Below are 17,192 nucleotides of genomic sequence, written 5' to 3'. Positions count from 1 at the left end.
TTCGCTGTACATAGCGCCTCCCCCTGGCCGTGCTCGATCTTCCCACCGTTATACGTAATATTTTTCACTGTCACCGGGGCCCACTTTTCACTCTGACAGATCCGGACACGTCGCTTCTTAAAAGATGTCAAGCGGCGACGTGGAGGTGGGGCTCCACCTTTGGGATGCACTGTACGGCGTGATAAAAAAGCCAGCGGCTTATCATCACAGCACATCACAGTCCCCGAGACACAGTGTCATTCAATAAGAGAGGAAGGGACAGGAACTGGCTCAGGGGCTATAGCACGGTGACCACACTCCTCAGAGCTGGGGGTTCAAATCCTACTGCTGGCTCAGTGTGTGGAGTCTGCACATTCCCTGCTGTGTGCGTGCGGGTCTCATCTGGGTACGCTGGCTTCCCCTCATGGTCCAAAAACAGGGAGTGTGTGCATGCAAACATCCTGAATGTCCCCTGCCTTTTGGCCTGTGCCTCCTGGGATAGGGTCCAACATGGATAGTCTGGAGGTCCCTGGAGCCTGGGATGACCAGCTTTAGCATTTGGGTGGTGTCTCACTCACCGGGGCATGCAGGCCGGGTGGTGTCCTGTCCGCACACACGTACTCCAGCGGGTCGTAGCCTACACCATTGCAGCACTCCTCTCCCTGTGGGACGACCCCCGACCCACAGCACCTCACAGCCAGCTTCCCGTTCCCCGCCATGTGGGCTCGGCCTCCGCAGCACACGCCGCCGGACATGTTCAGGTACTGCTCGCCGCAGCAGGCCAGACCTGGGGGGCGGGCAAATGGAGAACCACAGCCAGGGAGGGGGCTGTTTCAGGACCTGCATCAAACCCTTTTTAGGGTTATGGGGCACGTTATATGCCAAAGATGTGTTTAAGAAATAGCATTCCCTGTAGCGCCTGCAGTTAGGCGAGCTGGTGTCCCTAAACTGCCAAGTGTGTGACTATGCAGTGTAACTGTAAAACATCATTATTATAATGCCAACATCTGGCGCTGCATGTGTGCAGTTAGCATGATCATCCCATGTCTGCATGAGTGTCCACCTACAAAGCCACGTGATTACATGAACTAGTGTCTCTAAATTGAAGAGCAAATTTCCAAAATTTTCTGTTGTTTCTGAGGTCAATAATCTAAAACCAGGCTTCAGGAATCAAAACTCACTCAGTCCTCATGTACTCTAACACAAAACTTGTGTAAAATTAGCCTGAAGTCAGTTAGTGCACTTGCATACGAAAATCTGCCTTTCAACTGTCTGTAGTGCGTGATGGTGTGTGACGGACTGATATGCTGTCCAGGGTGCCGCCTTTAAGGTGTGACTGTGCCCCTGCGTGGCTTTGTGATGCGTCCTGGCCGGTTCTTCTCCCCCTTGAAGGCCGATTTTGACCCCTTTCCAACTGTAGCTGGTGGATTGTGTCACTCTGACCACAGGATTAAGTGCAAGAAGCACAATACACGTTCACTGGCTGTTATTTGTTGAGCAACATATTTTATGGGTCATCCAATTCAAAAATAATTTGTTGTAGTTCTGCAAACTTCAGAAGTGTATGGGAAGTTAGGCAGCTCAAAATCATTCTGGCACTATGGGTTTAAGATTTGATTCTGCAGCCTTTGCAGATTTAGATATTTTTCTGTCATCTTTTACACAGTATAAAGGTCAAATTAGAATATCAAGTAACAGGGAATGTGCAGGACTTGTGTTTTGTGGAGACACTGATTACTACCAAAGTGCTCATACGTTACATCTCTTCTGAGGTTCCTCTCCAGATGAAACAGGAAATTAAAGAGACCTTGACACGAAACTGTCAGAGCGTTTCTGTTCCTAATGAGCCTGACACACGGCTGAACCCACTGGGTAAAGCTCTTAAACACTTCCAAGGGCTTCCGCGGCCAGTTCGGGAAGAGACCGAGCTGTTTTTGGATGCGTCTCAGATGGCATTTTCAAACAAAGAGGAATCTTTGAGAAGCTCATTATTGAAGCTAAACATTAAGGTCTACATGTCCCAGGCGGAACAATCCCTGGACTGTCCCAGAAAAAACAGCAACATTGAAAGTTTTTTCCTTTTTGCAAGACTCTTGAATGACCTTAATCATCTAATCTATTCAATACAATATATAATACATTGAAAGTGTTGCTTTGAGAAATTAGGAAACGGTAAAACAGCCCTTGAGTGCAATTCTGCAAAACAAAGGTAATTTTTATGGAAAAAATGTTATAGACTACTTGCCGAGTCCACAATGCATCATTATCCACCGCAATTTTTAATGTAGCCACACCAAAGATTTAAAATTCAAACAAAAGACTTATTTTATGCATTTGCTTAACAGGAAGTGACTCCTGTTTTATTTCCATGGGTAAACCATCACTACTTTAATTACTATCAACCTTGTTCCGGTATGATAAATTGCTAATTGCTTAATACCCTAATCAGTGTTCATTCTTTGCACAGATAAACTGTGACAGAGCCATTAATTTAAATAGTAATTTCACTTAACAGCCAAAACGGCGCAGCAGATTTTAATGCAACGTTTTCTGGAGGCTGCATCCATCACTGCACCATTCTGACATAAAGATGTCTGACGCACACTAACTCACTTAGGGACAGCAGATGTTGCGGAGCCTGGTTTGGTGGCAATTCCCAGGGTGCATCACTTCAGCCTGAGTGACTTGCAAATCAACAGCTCAACAGTTTTCCAAAATAGCTTTGTCGCCCTTTGCAACTCGAGCATTTTTCATTGGGTTCTTCTCGCCGGTGTTTCGAACTTTGACACCTCTCAGAGCTGAAGTTCATTCCTAGAGCCACAGTCATGTGACTCGTAAACTGCTCCAAGAACAATGCCAGTATTATTTGGTGTAGGTCTGCAAAACAAACCAATTTACTTTATGTACCATCTTCTAAATAGTTTGTTACGTAAATTAAACCAGCAACCTCAAAGCGACCCGGAGACCCAACCACAAGAAGTTTTTCTAGTGTTGCCCAATATGTTTTTATCTGACGGCGTAAATTATTTTGCTAATCTTCAGATTCACGATGGATTTGCATGCAGTCACTGGAGCGCGAGAGAACAGATCAAACATAAGGTGCTTAGTCTCTGTGAATTAAGGTTCATCCACTTAATGACGAGTAAATATTTATCGTGCACCGAACAACTGATAAAAATGTGTGTAGTGGATTACGCAAGCCTTTAGACACAAAACTGAAACTTAAAACAAACGAAACCCTTTTAAAATTCCTGAATATATTAATAAAATCACTCTGGACACAGCAAGACACATTTTCAAAGTCACAGCAGAGTGCGATGAGTTTTCTATTGCTTGAGGCCCACAGAAAATTAGCATTTTGGGCTCAAAGCAACCGGTAAAAGGGCTGTTTAAGGTTAACATATTATTTATTTATTCTCTTTTAGGCAAGGGACTCAATTTGGGTGAAGAAAGCTTGGAATCAAATGGTATTGATTCCAACTGGTTCTGCACAGCCTCCTACTGAAAGATGATTTTGCAAAAAAATCAGGGATACTAAATTGTCACAAAATTTTTTCCTTTCCTCTGGCCAGTCAGAATGGAGAACTCGCTTTGTTGCCAGTACGTACAAATATACTAGAACTGCTTGCGGTCAAACATGCCAAACATGGAGCCCAGGACAATATCACAAGACACATGGAGAAACATTTCGCAGAACGTATATGTGTAAAACTAAGAGTACAACAGAGTTCACAGAATAACACATGATAAAATAACAGAACACGGTGTAAGATGTCTTAACATCAGAAAACCATGAGCAAAAATGAAAAAGAACAAAACACACTAATACAAATGATCACAAATCATTAAAAACAAGGAAAAATAAACTACTTTAAGACTCCTCGGCTCAGGTCTTTTTCCGTGATTCTTTCCATGTTCTTTGTGCAATTCAATTATTTTCATTTTTTAAAAATACTTTGAACATACAAGAAGAAATATTGCATCAGTACTTAGACATCTATTATTTGCCCATGAGCTACAGAAAGTCTTTTACTTTAAAATGATATATTGTAAAACAACGTACACTGTAACTACAGCATCTTTACATTTTATACAAATACTTCTCATCCAGGATGTTGACCCTTGACATTTATTTCAAGCATATTTTTATACCCTTAATTCCCTTTGTGGGTGATGCACACTTCAAGTTCACTAGACACCACACATAGTAAAAGCATTATAGGCACACCCTACAATGAACGTGACCAGCAATGAAATTTACACTATGGTAGATCAACACTACATGCTCTAATTCTCAGTTAGCCGACCTGCTCTGCTTAGAAATTCTGGCACCAGGATAATCGGGGGTCTGAATCCTGCAATTAACACGAGCCGCCAAAATGCGTTTCTAGGTGTTTAAGGATACCATTTAGGAGTGACTCAATAAAAAAGTCATCATCAATCCATTAATGTTACTCGTCTCGACGCATCACGCCTGTGTTCCATCTTGTAAAAACCCAGACAGCAATAGCTTGAATGATCTCCGACGTGCCATTTGTGTCTCATCATCTGCGAGACAGTTTTGGCAGCGCGTTGCAGGGACATATGAAATATGATTGGATTCTGGACTGCAACAAATGCCGCAGTTCGTCTCCGACAGCAAAATGTTTAACTATCAGGATAATATTTGCTGGCAAACGGTCGCTATGTCCTTGAAAACATATTTGATTATTACATCGTTGCTGTCGGCATGGCCGCTTGTGTCGGCCACCGTTGTGATCATGTGCACCATGGTAACACCCTTATTCCAAAAGCTTTTAACACTTGAATGGTGCAAGTATTAAGATTTAACCTTGACCGTTCTGTGCAGCTGCTGCTTGTGTGTTGTCATGAAGAGCGCTGCATTACACAGTGCAGTTATTCCCGGGGTGTTAAGTAAGCGGGGGGCCTCACCGGGGGGGAGAGCCTTGTGTCCTCAGAATTAACGCGAGTCCTGTGCTGCCATGAGCATTTGCTGTTCAAATTTCAGAAGATCTATCGCAGTGCTTCACGTTACAGGCTCTCCCAAAAACATTCAACTGACGATAACACGACGAATGAATTTTCATAAATGTTTTCTCGCTTTTATTAAGATTTCATTTCAGCACATCGAATTTGTAGTACATCTTAGCCATGTTTGTTTGTGGAAGCAAGGTCCTGTCTCTCACAGTTTCCCTTTCCTGTCTTAGAGGGAAAGTTTGACACCAGACACTGTTCAGTAAGATGTGTGACAGATCGCACTTTGGGGAATCAATAATCACATTTCACCCACATACCCCCACCCCCCCCCCCCCAAACCCCGGGCAGCTCTGAAAAACATCCTCGGAGAATCCAGCTGTCCTTTATTTACATCTGAGTGAAAAAGCACTCAACTTGCAACTCAATGGAAACACAAAACTTACTTAAAAACCATTACCAAAGCTAAGAATACTCATTAACGAGGGCATAATTAACGTGCATCGGCAGTATATAAAAAATAATTAATTTTGATTTAAGTCATTTAAGTCCTGACATCTGCAGCTGTTTTAGTTCATTACTAATGACTTAATCACAGGATCATGCACATATAAGCATACAGTATTGATAAGGCAGGAATGCAGCAGGTGGCATGTAAAATACAATTTGATCTGAAAGAGAAATTGATTAAAAGGAGGCACACAAAGCAAGGGAACTGTCTTTCTGTAGTGAAATTAACTGATAGCTATTTCATACTGATACTCCTCCACACAGGAAAGCCACAAACACTAAGGGCGCAGACCGATCTTTCAGGTTCTGGTGTGTAATATTTATACTTCTCAGTTCATTTTATCTTTTTTCTGAAATGTTCCACTAAAATATACGAAGCGCACACTGGATTTTTACTCCGTTTTGCTTTACGACCCAATAATGTGCCGTCTTTCCGGATCAGCGTGGACGAGAGCGTGAATCCTCCCCGAGTCAACATGACCCAGCCTGATCATCTGAGCCGATGATGTCACCCACCCCCGCTGCATGCAACGCTAAAAATTAAGCAAAAATAATTAAAAACTAAAAAAAAAAAAAAACCTTGAGAGTGCCGAGGTGGAATATCAAGGTTAAGTATTCCATCCTATATTAAAGAGGCCCAAACAGCGAGAGGAGAAGCGGTGCTCTCGGCTGGTGGGTGGCGGGCGGTTAAGCTCTCCACGTGGTCTGACAGTGCGGGCGCCAGGCAAATGGCCTTTAGTTGTCCTAACGGCGCTATCCATCATACCATATGCGCTCTACAGGACGCACACCGTAATGAAGGATGGATTTTTCATCCGGCTTATTTCGCCAAAATAAACCGAGGAGCTGCACTAAGTGGAATTCCTGGCTCGTGGGGAGTCGTGGCCTGCAAGGGGGCAAGGCAGCGGTGCGGTGGGGGCGTGACAGGAACGCTATGCTACACACTGTCCCGGATATAACAGGGTCGCTCCATATCGAAAAATAAAACGCTGTGTCCCATTTCACGCGATTTGTCCTGATTTGTCCCCTATTTTCCTACACATTGTTTCATACATACACTAGGTCAGGGGTCCCTAAAAGGTGGACTCCAGTCCACATCTGGACCAAAATACAATCTGTTGGGGGACATAGGGCGGGGGATTTGGCTGGCGAGGTTGGAGTCCCTTATTTCTTCAAATTAAATGTGGCAACTTTCAAAGATGCTGGGCGGCCTGTCTGAACAAAACACCTTTGAACTCGCCTGCGTCGATATTCGGGAAAAAATAAGTTGTGCGAACCACACACACTGTCAGCTCCGACTAGATGCAAACTTCACCCACACAGGGTGACAACGCATTCTCCAGATATCGCCAGCCGCGAAAGTGAATTTTCCGATGTGTTCCAAAGAATAATTTCCGTTTCGCTGTACTGTCAGAAGAACCAGAATCACATGAAAAGACGTTAAGCTATTTTAGCATAACTATAAATGCCGTAATTTGCAAGACAGAATTATACCAACAGGGGACGAGAGTTCTGACACACACAGAGCCCAAAATAAAGGTCTGCTATCACACTCGGCTCTACAGGATGTTACCCTCTATGCAAGCAAAGCTGTCCTTTCTCAGAAAATGACTGACCAAGCAGAAACAGTGCTAACCTGAGCAACGATCCAGTTCTGGCTGAAAGAGCCGTTTCATTTCAAACTAAAAAATGAATTAGAAAGCAACATTGGGGCCTTACAATTTAAGTATGAAGTTAAAAGCTATTAACTTTGATCAGAGCAATTCTGATACTTGTACTTTTGTCCAGTTACTTATCAAAAACTCGCTGAGTTAGCAGGATATGTTTTCAAGAAAATTTCTGTGGATTTAGTGAGTTTTGTAAATGAAGGTTTCTCATTAGATTACATGAGGACTGAATCAGTTTGTTTCCAAACACTACAACATGATGAGGAAGCCTGGCTTTAGGCCATTGACGATCTAATCATAAAACTAAACTAACTGAACCGGATTTGAAATTTACTAATGACAGTTTGGTGATAAAGTTCAGTAATTAAGAAAATGTAAACGCGTGTTATAGTTTAATCGGTATGCTAACCGCATGGGGAATGTGCCAGACCCCTTTCATGTCGTATGCCTCTTTGAAGGTCCCTGTCATGCCAGCCTTGTGGCTCACCGTGCATAGGGATGTGTGCTGTCCCACTCTCGCTGTCTCCACAGCAGACCATGTGATCGCCCAGGACCCACCCCCCGCAGCACTGCGACCCGTAGCCGTCATGGAGCTCCTCGCCGCAGCAGAGCTGCCCGGCAGTGGAGGAGAATGGCCGACCGCCACAGCAGGCATCCCCTGGCCCCACGGCAACACGCAGCTCCTTGGTATCGGGGCAGCAGACCTCGCCTGACGGGAGCAGGAGCCGACAAGACGAACAGAGGCAGTGACACTCCCCCCTACCATAAGAGTAAGGCTGGCATTGCACACACATGGGCCCTTACCTGGAAGGACTGGGACGTAGTATCCACTGCAGCACTGGTGGCCAGGCAGTGGCAGTAAAAGCTGCCCGCCACAGCAAATGCTCTGTGGGGCGCTGTGGGCTGGAACGTACTGGTCCTCACAGCATTGGTGGGTGGGCATGTGCCTGTACACTTTGCCGGCACAGCAAACCTAGACAACAATGGGCAAAGTTATACACATGTACCCCAGAGACAGGAGAGACAGACAGAGACACACCCATAGAGAAAGGAAAGACAGATAGAGACACACCTACTTCACAGGCAGGAGACAGACAGATATTTGCTGCTGTATGCAGGTGCATGTCTGCTATAAGGTTCAATGTCAGTGACACAGCCTCCAATATTACAGCGAAATCATGCTTGCGGTACATATTGCGTCACATGCGAAGAGCAATTAATGTGAAGAGCTCCTGTCAGATTCTACCTCCAATGTGCCTTTTGCCATTTACATGCAGTGTTTTATATGTTGTTACTCAAAGTCTGTGATTGTACATATTTTCCTGCATTTATTCACGCTGTAGGTTGGAGGAGGCACACAAATGTGAAAAGCTACAGCTAATTCTTAGGCATAAATAGAAATGACTGTGTTCCTGCCCATGTCTGTTAATTCGAAAGCACCAGAAACATCCTTAAAAAACGCACGGCGGGGGGGGGGGGCTGGTGCTCAGTGGCTCGGGCCCGGCACAGGTTTGGGTCAGGCTTCGGGCCGCTACCCATCCTTCCTTATAGCTGAGCGACTGCTAAATTTAGCGAGACCCGACTCGCTCGTTTGGCAGGATACCAGGCCAGGATGGATTTTCCACAGCGCCAAAGACACACTCATGCAGCTTCTGAAAAATCTGCATCCCCCCCGTGCACCCCCCCTCCCGACAACTGACACCACAGCTACATTTGGCTTCGTCATAAAGCCGTGAGACTTCCCCAGGGAGGCAGGTGGGTGGGGGCATCCCTCTGAAGATTCGGCCAACTAATTTCACCTTTCAAACCACAAGAGACCAAGGGTCACGTGTATTTTTGGCACAACATTCAAACGCCAAAGGCTCTGAAAACAAGCTTCCGGCAATGAACCAGGGAATGCAACGAATCCTCCGGGAGAACATTGTCTTTTCACTCTTAATGGCGGTTATGAGACTGGGAGACAAGTGAATAATTTACAATGGAATTTTGCTAAATGATCTTTCCTGTAAATAAGAAATCTGCACGTGGGCCTTACAGAATGAGCGAGAGAGAGGGAAAGAGAGGGAAAGAAAGGAAAAGTGGGGATTTGGAAGATGGTGCTGTAACACAAGGTAGCTATTCATTAGCATCACCCAGGAGTGCAGGCCCTCTAGCGTGCCTGTAAAACCATCTCCATTTCTCCGGTGCGGAATTACAAGGGAAGCACTTGTCCTTCTACAGCTTGTTATTTGTCTTCTCCTCCCCCATGCCCCGCCGTCTGGGTGGAGTACCGGTGATGCTCGGGCCCATGCCCGCTTGCCAAGTTGGCTCGCTTTCAATGACATTAGGATTGCAGCAATTGCGGAAGACAAGTTAATCTGTTTACTCAAAACAATCGGCGAGGGCCGCACGGTGTGCATGCAGAGCGGCTGCTTCAGTCCGTCTACTCGTCATTCTCTAGTGGTGAGCTTCAGTCCTCCCGCCCTCCCCATCAACCTATCCTTAGATGGGTGACACAGGAGCTGCACGGCACAGGAGCAGAACGCTGTCGGTAACGAGGCCTCGCCATCATACCTCCAGCTCTGGCAGGAAGCAGGAGGTGCCACAGACGTCCTCACCGGCCAAGCACTCCAAGTAGGAGCAGCGTCCTCCCTTATCGCCCGCTCCTTCCCGCAACCCGGTGCAGGGCAGCAGGGGGCGGCGGCGTACCTCGTACCCGAGCAGGATGCCGTTTGGGTGGCGGGGATGCGTCCAGGACAGCTGTACAGAGCTGATGGGCAGGCAATGGGGGAAGGAGTGGAGTGAGGGCTGGAGAGGATGGCAGGCCAAACGCTGTCTGCCGTGTTACAAGAATATGGAGTGAGATTTGTCTAGAGACTGTTTTGGCCCTGGGTGAGTGAACCGTCATGTTCTTCCACTGTTTATGTGGATTTCCTGAGTTTTCGGTCATAGTCCTCATGCCTTTGCATCCCTTTAAAGTGCCCTACCTGCCCTGTGCCCTGTAAAGTGCCCTTCACACTGGGAAATCAGGGCAATTCAAATCTTTTATAGCCATCCCATCCAGGGTCTCTCCCCTGCTGCATACCCTATGCTTCCCTGGATAGGCTCCAGACTCACTGCAGCCCTGAAGTGGGTGGAAGATGGATGGATGGATGGATTGATGGATGTATTTTATAGTGAAATACAAATCAAGTTAAATCACAGCTTGTTGCATTTGTTTTAAAAATATTGCTAATCATTTGCACAACCGCCTGCACATTCCATTTCCCTCTAATCACACGATCACAAAAGCACTGCTGCTTCTCCTCCTCGTCCCTCTGCTCCCTTCCCGACGAGTGGCCGAAATGACGATGGGGGGCCTGACGACTGGGCTCTCACCTGGAAAGGCCTCGCACAGGACGGCCACAGGCCCCCCTTTTGAATGCGGGGCGTTGAATCTATCCGCAGGCTCCCACAAACTCTTTTTATTTACGATATGAAATTCAACCTGAGATCACAGGGAATTTCAGCACTATAAGAAATGCAGCATCCCCCCCGCTCACCCCCCAACAAAAGGTGTCACCTCTGCTCGCCGCTAATCCCTCACTGGGCCGAGATTCATATTGCAGAGTGGGGGCGCCTAAGCCGTCAGCTGTGGCACTTGTCATATTTCAATCAAAGCTTAAGCCGGCCTGTGATTCCGCCGCTCGGCCCTGTGTAGTCGGGGCGACGGAATTAATGAATTAGCTATTGATTAAATTCCACTCTGCCAAATCTACCGTGGCAAATAAATGAACTGTTTAAGGCGCATGTAGGCCACGGGCAGGCATGTCAGGGCAATCGATCAGTAGTTAGTATTCTATTGGGATGTAAGTACGGCAAGGCTGTGATATGACAAGCGTGCAGGGGGTGGGGGGGTATGAGGGCGCGTCTTCCTCTGGTACTATGGATTATGTCAAATTACGACACGCAGACGCCTCTTCACCTCTGCATTGTTTTATGAGACACATGGCCCTGCCAATTCTCATGCTGGCAGCTCCCGTCAATGCAGAGAGCGCAGAGGGGCAGGTATTCATGCCCGTGACCTGGTCTCTCTTCTTCTAAGGAAGACGGGCGGCCTTCCAGTCCCCCCCCCCATCCGAATGGCACCACCGCTCCTGCCCAGTGGGGCGAGAGCCTTCACAGACTGGGCCGAAGGGCACACTGTGACGGACGGTGCAACACGTGGGTGTGTGGGGACCACAGAGAGCTAAAAGGATGCAAAAGATCGTCTGTAACAACCCAGCGTCGTGAGGTTTAGCATATAGCTGCCTTGCGTTCAGGCAGCCAGAACCTTATGGGGACTAACCAGACCCTCTGTAAATAATCCTTCCATCCAAGGGTCGTGGCTGAGAGCCTGACACCGGGGGTGGGACACAGCTTAATTTATATATAAAGCTTTACTTTTTTTTTTGGGGGGGGGGGGGCAAATAACGCCCAATAAAATATTGGGGGACACACGTTCCATTTTGTTTTCCTATAGGAAAGCCGCACAACACTCAGACGTACACCGATCTGGGGGGCTGTGCAAAACATTAATACCAACTTGTTATTTAAAATCAACTTATACTGCAGCGCTGGTGAATTCTCAAATCTGACTGCTCAGGAGAGTGTCGTCTAATTTTGTGTTACCACACATGTAGCGCCAGCCAGGCGAATCGCAGTGGCAAATCACTGCACGATTATGATCTTTAATTCTAACTAAGGTTACTTAAAATTCCAGACATAATACGCAATTTCAAATTAATGGAAACAAAACGCAAATGTTCAATCAACGACGGAAGAAAGCAGTTCTAATAAAGAAAATCTTTAGGTACAAACAAATAAGCTAAGTGTGTGGAGACTGCAGTAGAAGCAGGTCAATGCACTCCAAGTAGTGCATAATATGTTTTTCAATGTACAACGCATGCTGTTTAAATGTCAGGTGGTTCTTTGCCTCTGCAGCCGTGCATTTACAAAAATTTATAATGTAGTTATAAAAGTTATAATGCGCAGTTTGTGCTGCATTAACCCTCACGTGTTTTGGTGCTGATCTCGGAGACGGACCCCGACAGTAAGCATGTGACCGTGCGATCACTCACCGTGCGCCGACATCCCTGATTCCAGGTGCAGGAATATCGGCCGGCTGGTCTTCTACGGTGGTCACCTTGGTGCTGTTGCTCCTCATGCAGGCATACACGGTGCAAACCTCCACCTGAGGAGTGACAGACTGCATTTGAGGAATACCTGACCCTGGGAAGAGGAATTGAGCCAGAATGGATCAGGGGTATGGACCTGGATGTCGTGGACGGTGAATGGCTGCAGCCCCCCCAGCTCGAGGTACCCGGGCGTGCTGCTGCCGGTCCTGTGGACCTGGCCATCCAGGTAGACTGAGTACTCGGTGACCACGCCGTTGGGAGAGAGGGGCGAGACCCAGAGCACTCGGACAGCGGTGCTGTTTATGGTCACCACTTCGGGAGGGAGGACACCCTCCGGTTCTGAAAACAAAATTGCCATGGGAAGGGGGCAGGTCATATCAGTCAAAAGATAAATCACATTAAAAACACAGCCCAGAACGAGTGCAAGCATCTCCATCTTTAATGTCTTGTTTTATAGCCTGTTTTAATTTAGCGTTTCTCAAGCCAGCCCTCAGAGACCGCCAGACAGTCCACATTTTGGCTCCTTCCCAGCTCTCAGCACAACTGAATCAAACAATCAGCCAAACAACAACACAGAATACCTGGTACAGGTGTGTTGGGAGCTGAGAGGGAGCCAAAATGTGGTGAGAATGTTTGCAGCTCCTTGAGGATTGGATTGAGAAACACCGATTGGAGGTAACACATTGTCACCCACAGACTCCCATTTCCCCATAGCTCAGTGTAGTGCCTAAGGCCCTAACGAGGGTCCTAACGAGGGCCCCGTGGTGCAGCTGACCTGTTGGGCACGAGAGCGGAGATTAACATGCTCCTGTGCTACCTAGCCGACACCTCCTTCACGAACAGGTACGGACGAGATAATAAGGGATGAAGACAAAAGAGAACCATTCAAAAAATACGTACGACACACCTGATCTCTTTTCTTTCTCTTCCCAGGGGTAAGTGTACATTTTGAGAGGATAAATGATTATCATTATGTGACAGACAGATGAAAATGGTGTTTTTTTTCCATGTTAAACATCATTTTACCTGCTTTTTCACCCCCTGAATTGTTTTGAATGCTCGCACGCACGAGTAAGAGCATGCTGTCTGTTCCCCCCTCCCCCCCCAACCACCCCCGGTCCCGGCAGACGCTTTGTGGGCAAATTGAATCGCTCCTGACAGAGAGGTGTGGGATTTGAGCTCTGCGCCGGGGGCAGGGAGGGGTTAACTGGCCCAGTCTGGGGGATTCTCGCGGCTGTCTGGGCTGGGGCTCCCCCAGCACCGCCTTTGTGTAAACTCTACCAACATACCCCCCTCCCCCCTCCGATGTGAGGCCTAACAACACACAGCTCCTTCCCAGTGAACAGGAACAGAATCAGCAGAATTAATGCTTTAATTTCCCAGCTCGTCCTGAAAAAACATATGTAGCTAAATCAAAAACATAGGCAATGTGTCTCAAACTTGGGCCCGTCCAACCACGAGCCTGGCCCGTCCGACCACGAGCCTGGCCCGTCCGACCACGAGCCTGGCCCGTCCGACCACGAGCCTGGCCCGTCCGACCACGAGCCTGGCCTGCCCATCCCACAGCTGGATAAATATCAATTTGTTTTATGACTGTGTATACAGCAAGTCTATTGTGTTCAACACAGATCTCTCTAACTGTTAACTTTTACTCCAAAATACCACACCCCCAGGGAATCCTGTGGCCCACCCTACATCTTAGAGCTGTAGCCAGGTCTGGGCATGAGATCAAAAATGTGCAATGTCACTTTGAACACCTACCAAATAAATAAGTAAAGATAAACATTTCAGTACGGGGCCTTCTCTAGGCCTCTCCGAGGTTATGTGCTGAATCTATCACAAACAACACATTTGTATTTCACATGATCGTCACTTTATTGTCGCACTGGCAGCATATAGTCCCAGCAAAGCCTGCAGAGAGGCGGGACAAACATCCACTTCCAATCTGTCCCCCCTAATCCCCAGCGCCAGAGATGCTTATGGAATCATTGGCCAGGAGCCTGTATCAGCAGGTTTCAGTTTCATTCAGTTTCAAGTTTTACTGTCACATGTTTTCCTAGGATGTTTCCAAATTTCCAAGGAAATTTTTGTACTACAGCTACAGGGTAGGGGACAGGAGCATGGTGGGACAGTAAGGCCAACAATAGTGCAACTACAGGACAAATATTAGTGTAGACAAGAGAAGACTCACCCATGACAGCAGAGGTTCACTGATATGAAAATTTATTTTAGTAAATAATATACACTATAATGCACACTGACCGAGAGGCGCCTGAAAGTGGATGTAATAGGATGTTAGCGGGTGTATTGCTAATTAGTGTAACAGGTGCAGGAGAATGGGCAGAGCTGCCAGCCGTATAACGACCGACGGTCCATATCTAACTTGTCATACAGTATGCATACAGTAAATTATATGTGATGGACAGCAGCAATACTGAGATACGCCCAAACTGACTTATGTTTGGTGGCCCCGGTCCCAAAAGCAAACACAAGATGACGCAAGGCTGTATATTTAGTATGTCTATTATGTATGCCTAGTATCGCCGATGCCGACAGCCGGATAATCTGTACGTCCCTTGCTGAGCGGGAGGGTGCTGGCAGTGAAACTTGGCGATGCTGATCATCGAACTGACGGTACTTCGTTTTTCATTCTGCTTTTATTTTGTCCTCAACGAAAAAATAACTGATCATTCAGTGCAAGTACTTCCATCATTTTAGTAGTTGTGTCTTTATTCATGCTAACTTACAGACGACGTTTAAATATCGGCTGAGAACATCGGCCAAGACTGACACATCGGACCGATATCGATATGAAAATCAACGAATATCTTTGATACTGATAAAATCAATATATTGCATATCTCTACTTGGCACATAACCAGGGGCGAAGACACAGGAGTACAACCCCCCATCACACACTGATTCAAAAAATATCACTGGCTAAAGATAATAGTAGCCCTTCAGTGTGAATTATGGCCCCATCCAACCATCCATCCTCCATAACCATTTATTCATTTATTCAATACAGGGACAAAGTTAGTTGTCCCAAGCAGCACAGGACATGAAGCAGAGGACACCCTGTAGGGGGCACCAGGCCATCACATGGCACGCTCACTCACACACACAGTAAGGGCAACTGAAAGGTGCCAATTCACCTAACAGCAGGAAACGAGAGTTCCTAGAGGAAACTCGTAAGAGCACGGGGAGAATGTGCAAACTCCCAACACTCTGAGAGGGTGGGAGCAGGATCTGACCCAACAACCCTAGCACAGTAAGGCCACAACCCTGCTTGGTACGTACCATATATACACTAAATCACGCGGAACACAGCATATTTAGCCCATGGCTGGCTGTTTTAAATTAGCACCCGCATTATGGATTGCTGTACAGTATTCTTTAGGTTCAAATGCAGCCGTTAAATTGAGCTGCCCTTTAGGCTGCGAAAATAATGAAATCGCACTTTGTCAAACGACCCGTAACCTTTATTTAGGCAGTGGCGATTTCCTAACGTTTTTTAAATGCGGTTTTTATTATGCTAAGATTAGGTGAAGTAGGAATGCACAGCACTCTGACCACCAAATGTTAACTGCACAGCACCAAGACCTTCGGGGACAAAAGTATATAAAAAGAGTGCAGAGACATTAGGCCCGGCGAACACAGGGGTGCTTAACACAGTCCAGGCTGCCGCTATCGGCCCCATCTGTGCCATCACTGGGGATGGGGGCCCGTAATGACTATTGATCGTGCCACAGAGGTCAAGGCACCCATCAAAATTTTTGAAAAAGGGAAATCTTAGCCCCGATCTTTCAGACAGCGACTGAGGCGCAGGGGGAATCGATGCGTGCCTCTGCAGGGAAAGTGTCTTTGGAACAGACCTCCTTCTGATTCCAACCCTGGAACAGAAATACACGCTCAGGTAGGGCAAGAAAGGAGCCAATTCAGATTTCTCATCTTCCATTAGCCAAAACTGATACTGGGCTGGCATGCAGTTCTGCCCAGACATTTTGGTCTCTTAATATCTGTCTCGCCGGGTGTCGGGACAAACAGATGCCATGGTGGCTGCTGTAAATAGCCCGGACCTTCGCTTCGGTGTATTTTTAGAGGAACAGCTTGACTTCCCTGTCTTCCTTGTTGTGGCTGGTAACACTACCTTGACGCCATATTGAGCATCGTAAATAAAAGCCATGGCTAATTTACTAAGGCTCTCGGGACCCCTGACTGTAGGTCGCAGAATTTCAGGCAGGTGTCCAGAAGCCATTTTTAGCTGACTTTTGTACCATCTTCATGATTTGTAAATGTAAACCACATTAATATACAAGAACAGGAAACACACACAACACATGTATGCATATCATGCAAATCATTAGTTTCAAACCAAAATAATAATTTACCTAGTACAACAAAGGTCCATTATTAATTAAAGCTTTATTAAAGGTTTATCATCAACCAAAAATGTATGTAGCATATGTTACGCAGCAGAGTATACAGTCAGCAACTGAAAACATTCACCCTTCTCCTTGTTTAGTGCCTACCTTGGTTCGAGAGAATTTGCAAATACGACAAAAAGCTTTATAATTTCAATGTTCCTCAAAATTTACAAAGACTTACGACCAAATTCTGTACACCGGACAAAACAATGCATGCTGGAGTGAAAGTAATGCTGGCATAACTGTTAGAGAGCTTTACCTGAATGATATGGCAGCAACCAGACCTTTGCAGCACGAAGCGCAGTCACAGTCTAGGCTACCATGATTTTCATTTAGCAACCATTTCGCTCAATGACCTGGTTAATGGACATAACTCACTTGCTAAACAAGGAGAGGGCATACATCTTTTTATTTTTTTGCCTACTATAATTCTTTTTGTTTTTTTCACAACTGACTTAAGGACTCATGCAGAAACACAGAAGAAAACTTTGCACCTTCAG

The 17,192-nt window shown here is 46.4% G+C and overlaps 1 protein-coding gene across 12 annotated transcripts in view; it reads right to left on the bottom strand.

Moving 5' to 3' along the window:
- Positions 1 to 17,192, bottom strand: part of ush2a (Usher syndrome 2A (autosomal recessive, mild)) — a 190,504-nt gene that overhangs the window by 58,624 nt on the left and 114,688 nt on the right. For all 12 annotated transcript variants that reach the window (XR_007382187.1, XR_007382186.1, XM_048974032.1 and 9 more), the window contains 6 exons: positions 12,402 to 12,604; positions 12,209 to 12,321; positions 9,684 to 9,879; positions 7,935 to 8,103; positions 7,618 to 7,839; positions 558 to 766 (listed from right to left, as the gene is read on the bottom strand). Coding sequence is in view for 10 of the 12 variants with exons in the window: in XM_048974032.1 (XP_048829989.1) it covers positions 558 to 766; positions 7,618 to 7,839; positions 7,935 to 8,103; positions 9,684 to 9,879; positions 12,209 to 12,321; positions 12,402 to 12,604 (1,112 nt within the window). In the remaining 2 variants the exon portion in view is untranslated. The remainder of the gene's footprint in view (positions 1 to 557; positions 767 to 7,617; positions 7,840 to 7,934; positions 8,104 to 9,683; positions 9,880 to 12,208; positions 12,322 to 12,401; positions 12,605 to 17,192) is intronic.

Source organism: Brienomyrus brachyistius, chromosome 14, assembly GCF_023856365.1.
Source record: "Brienomyrus brachyistius isolate T26 chromosome 14, BBRACH_0.4, whole genome shotgun sequence".
Classification (NCBI taxonomy): domain Eukaryota; kingdom Metazoa; phylum Chordata; class Actinopteri; order Osteoglossiformes; family Mormyridae; genus Brienomyrus; species Brienomyrus brachyistius.
The sequence above is the reverse complement of the archived record's forward strand: the minus strand, read 5'-3'. Positions and strand labels throughout refer to the sequence as shown.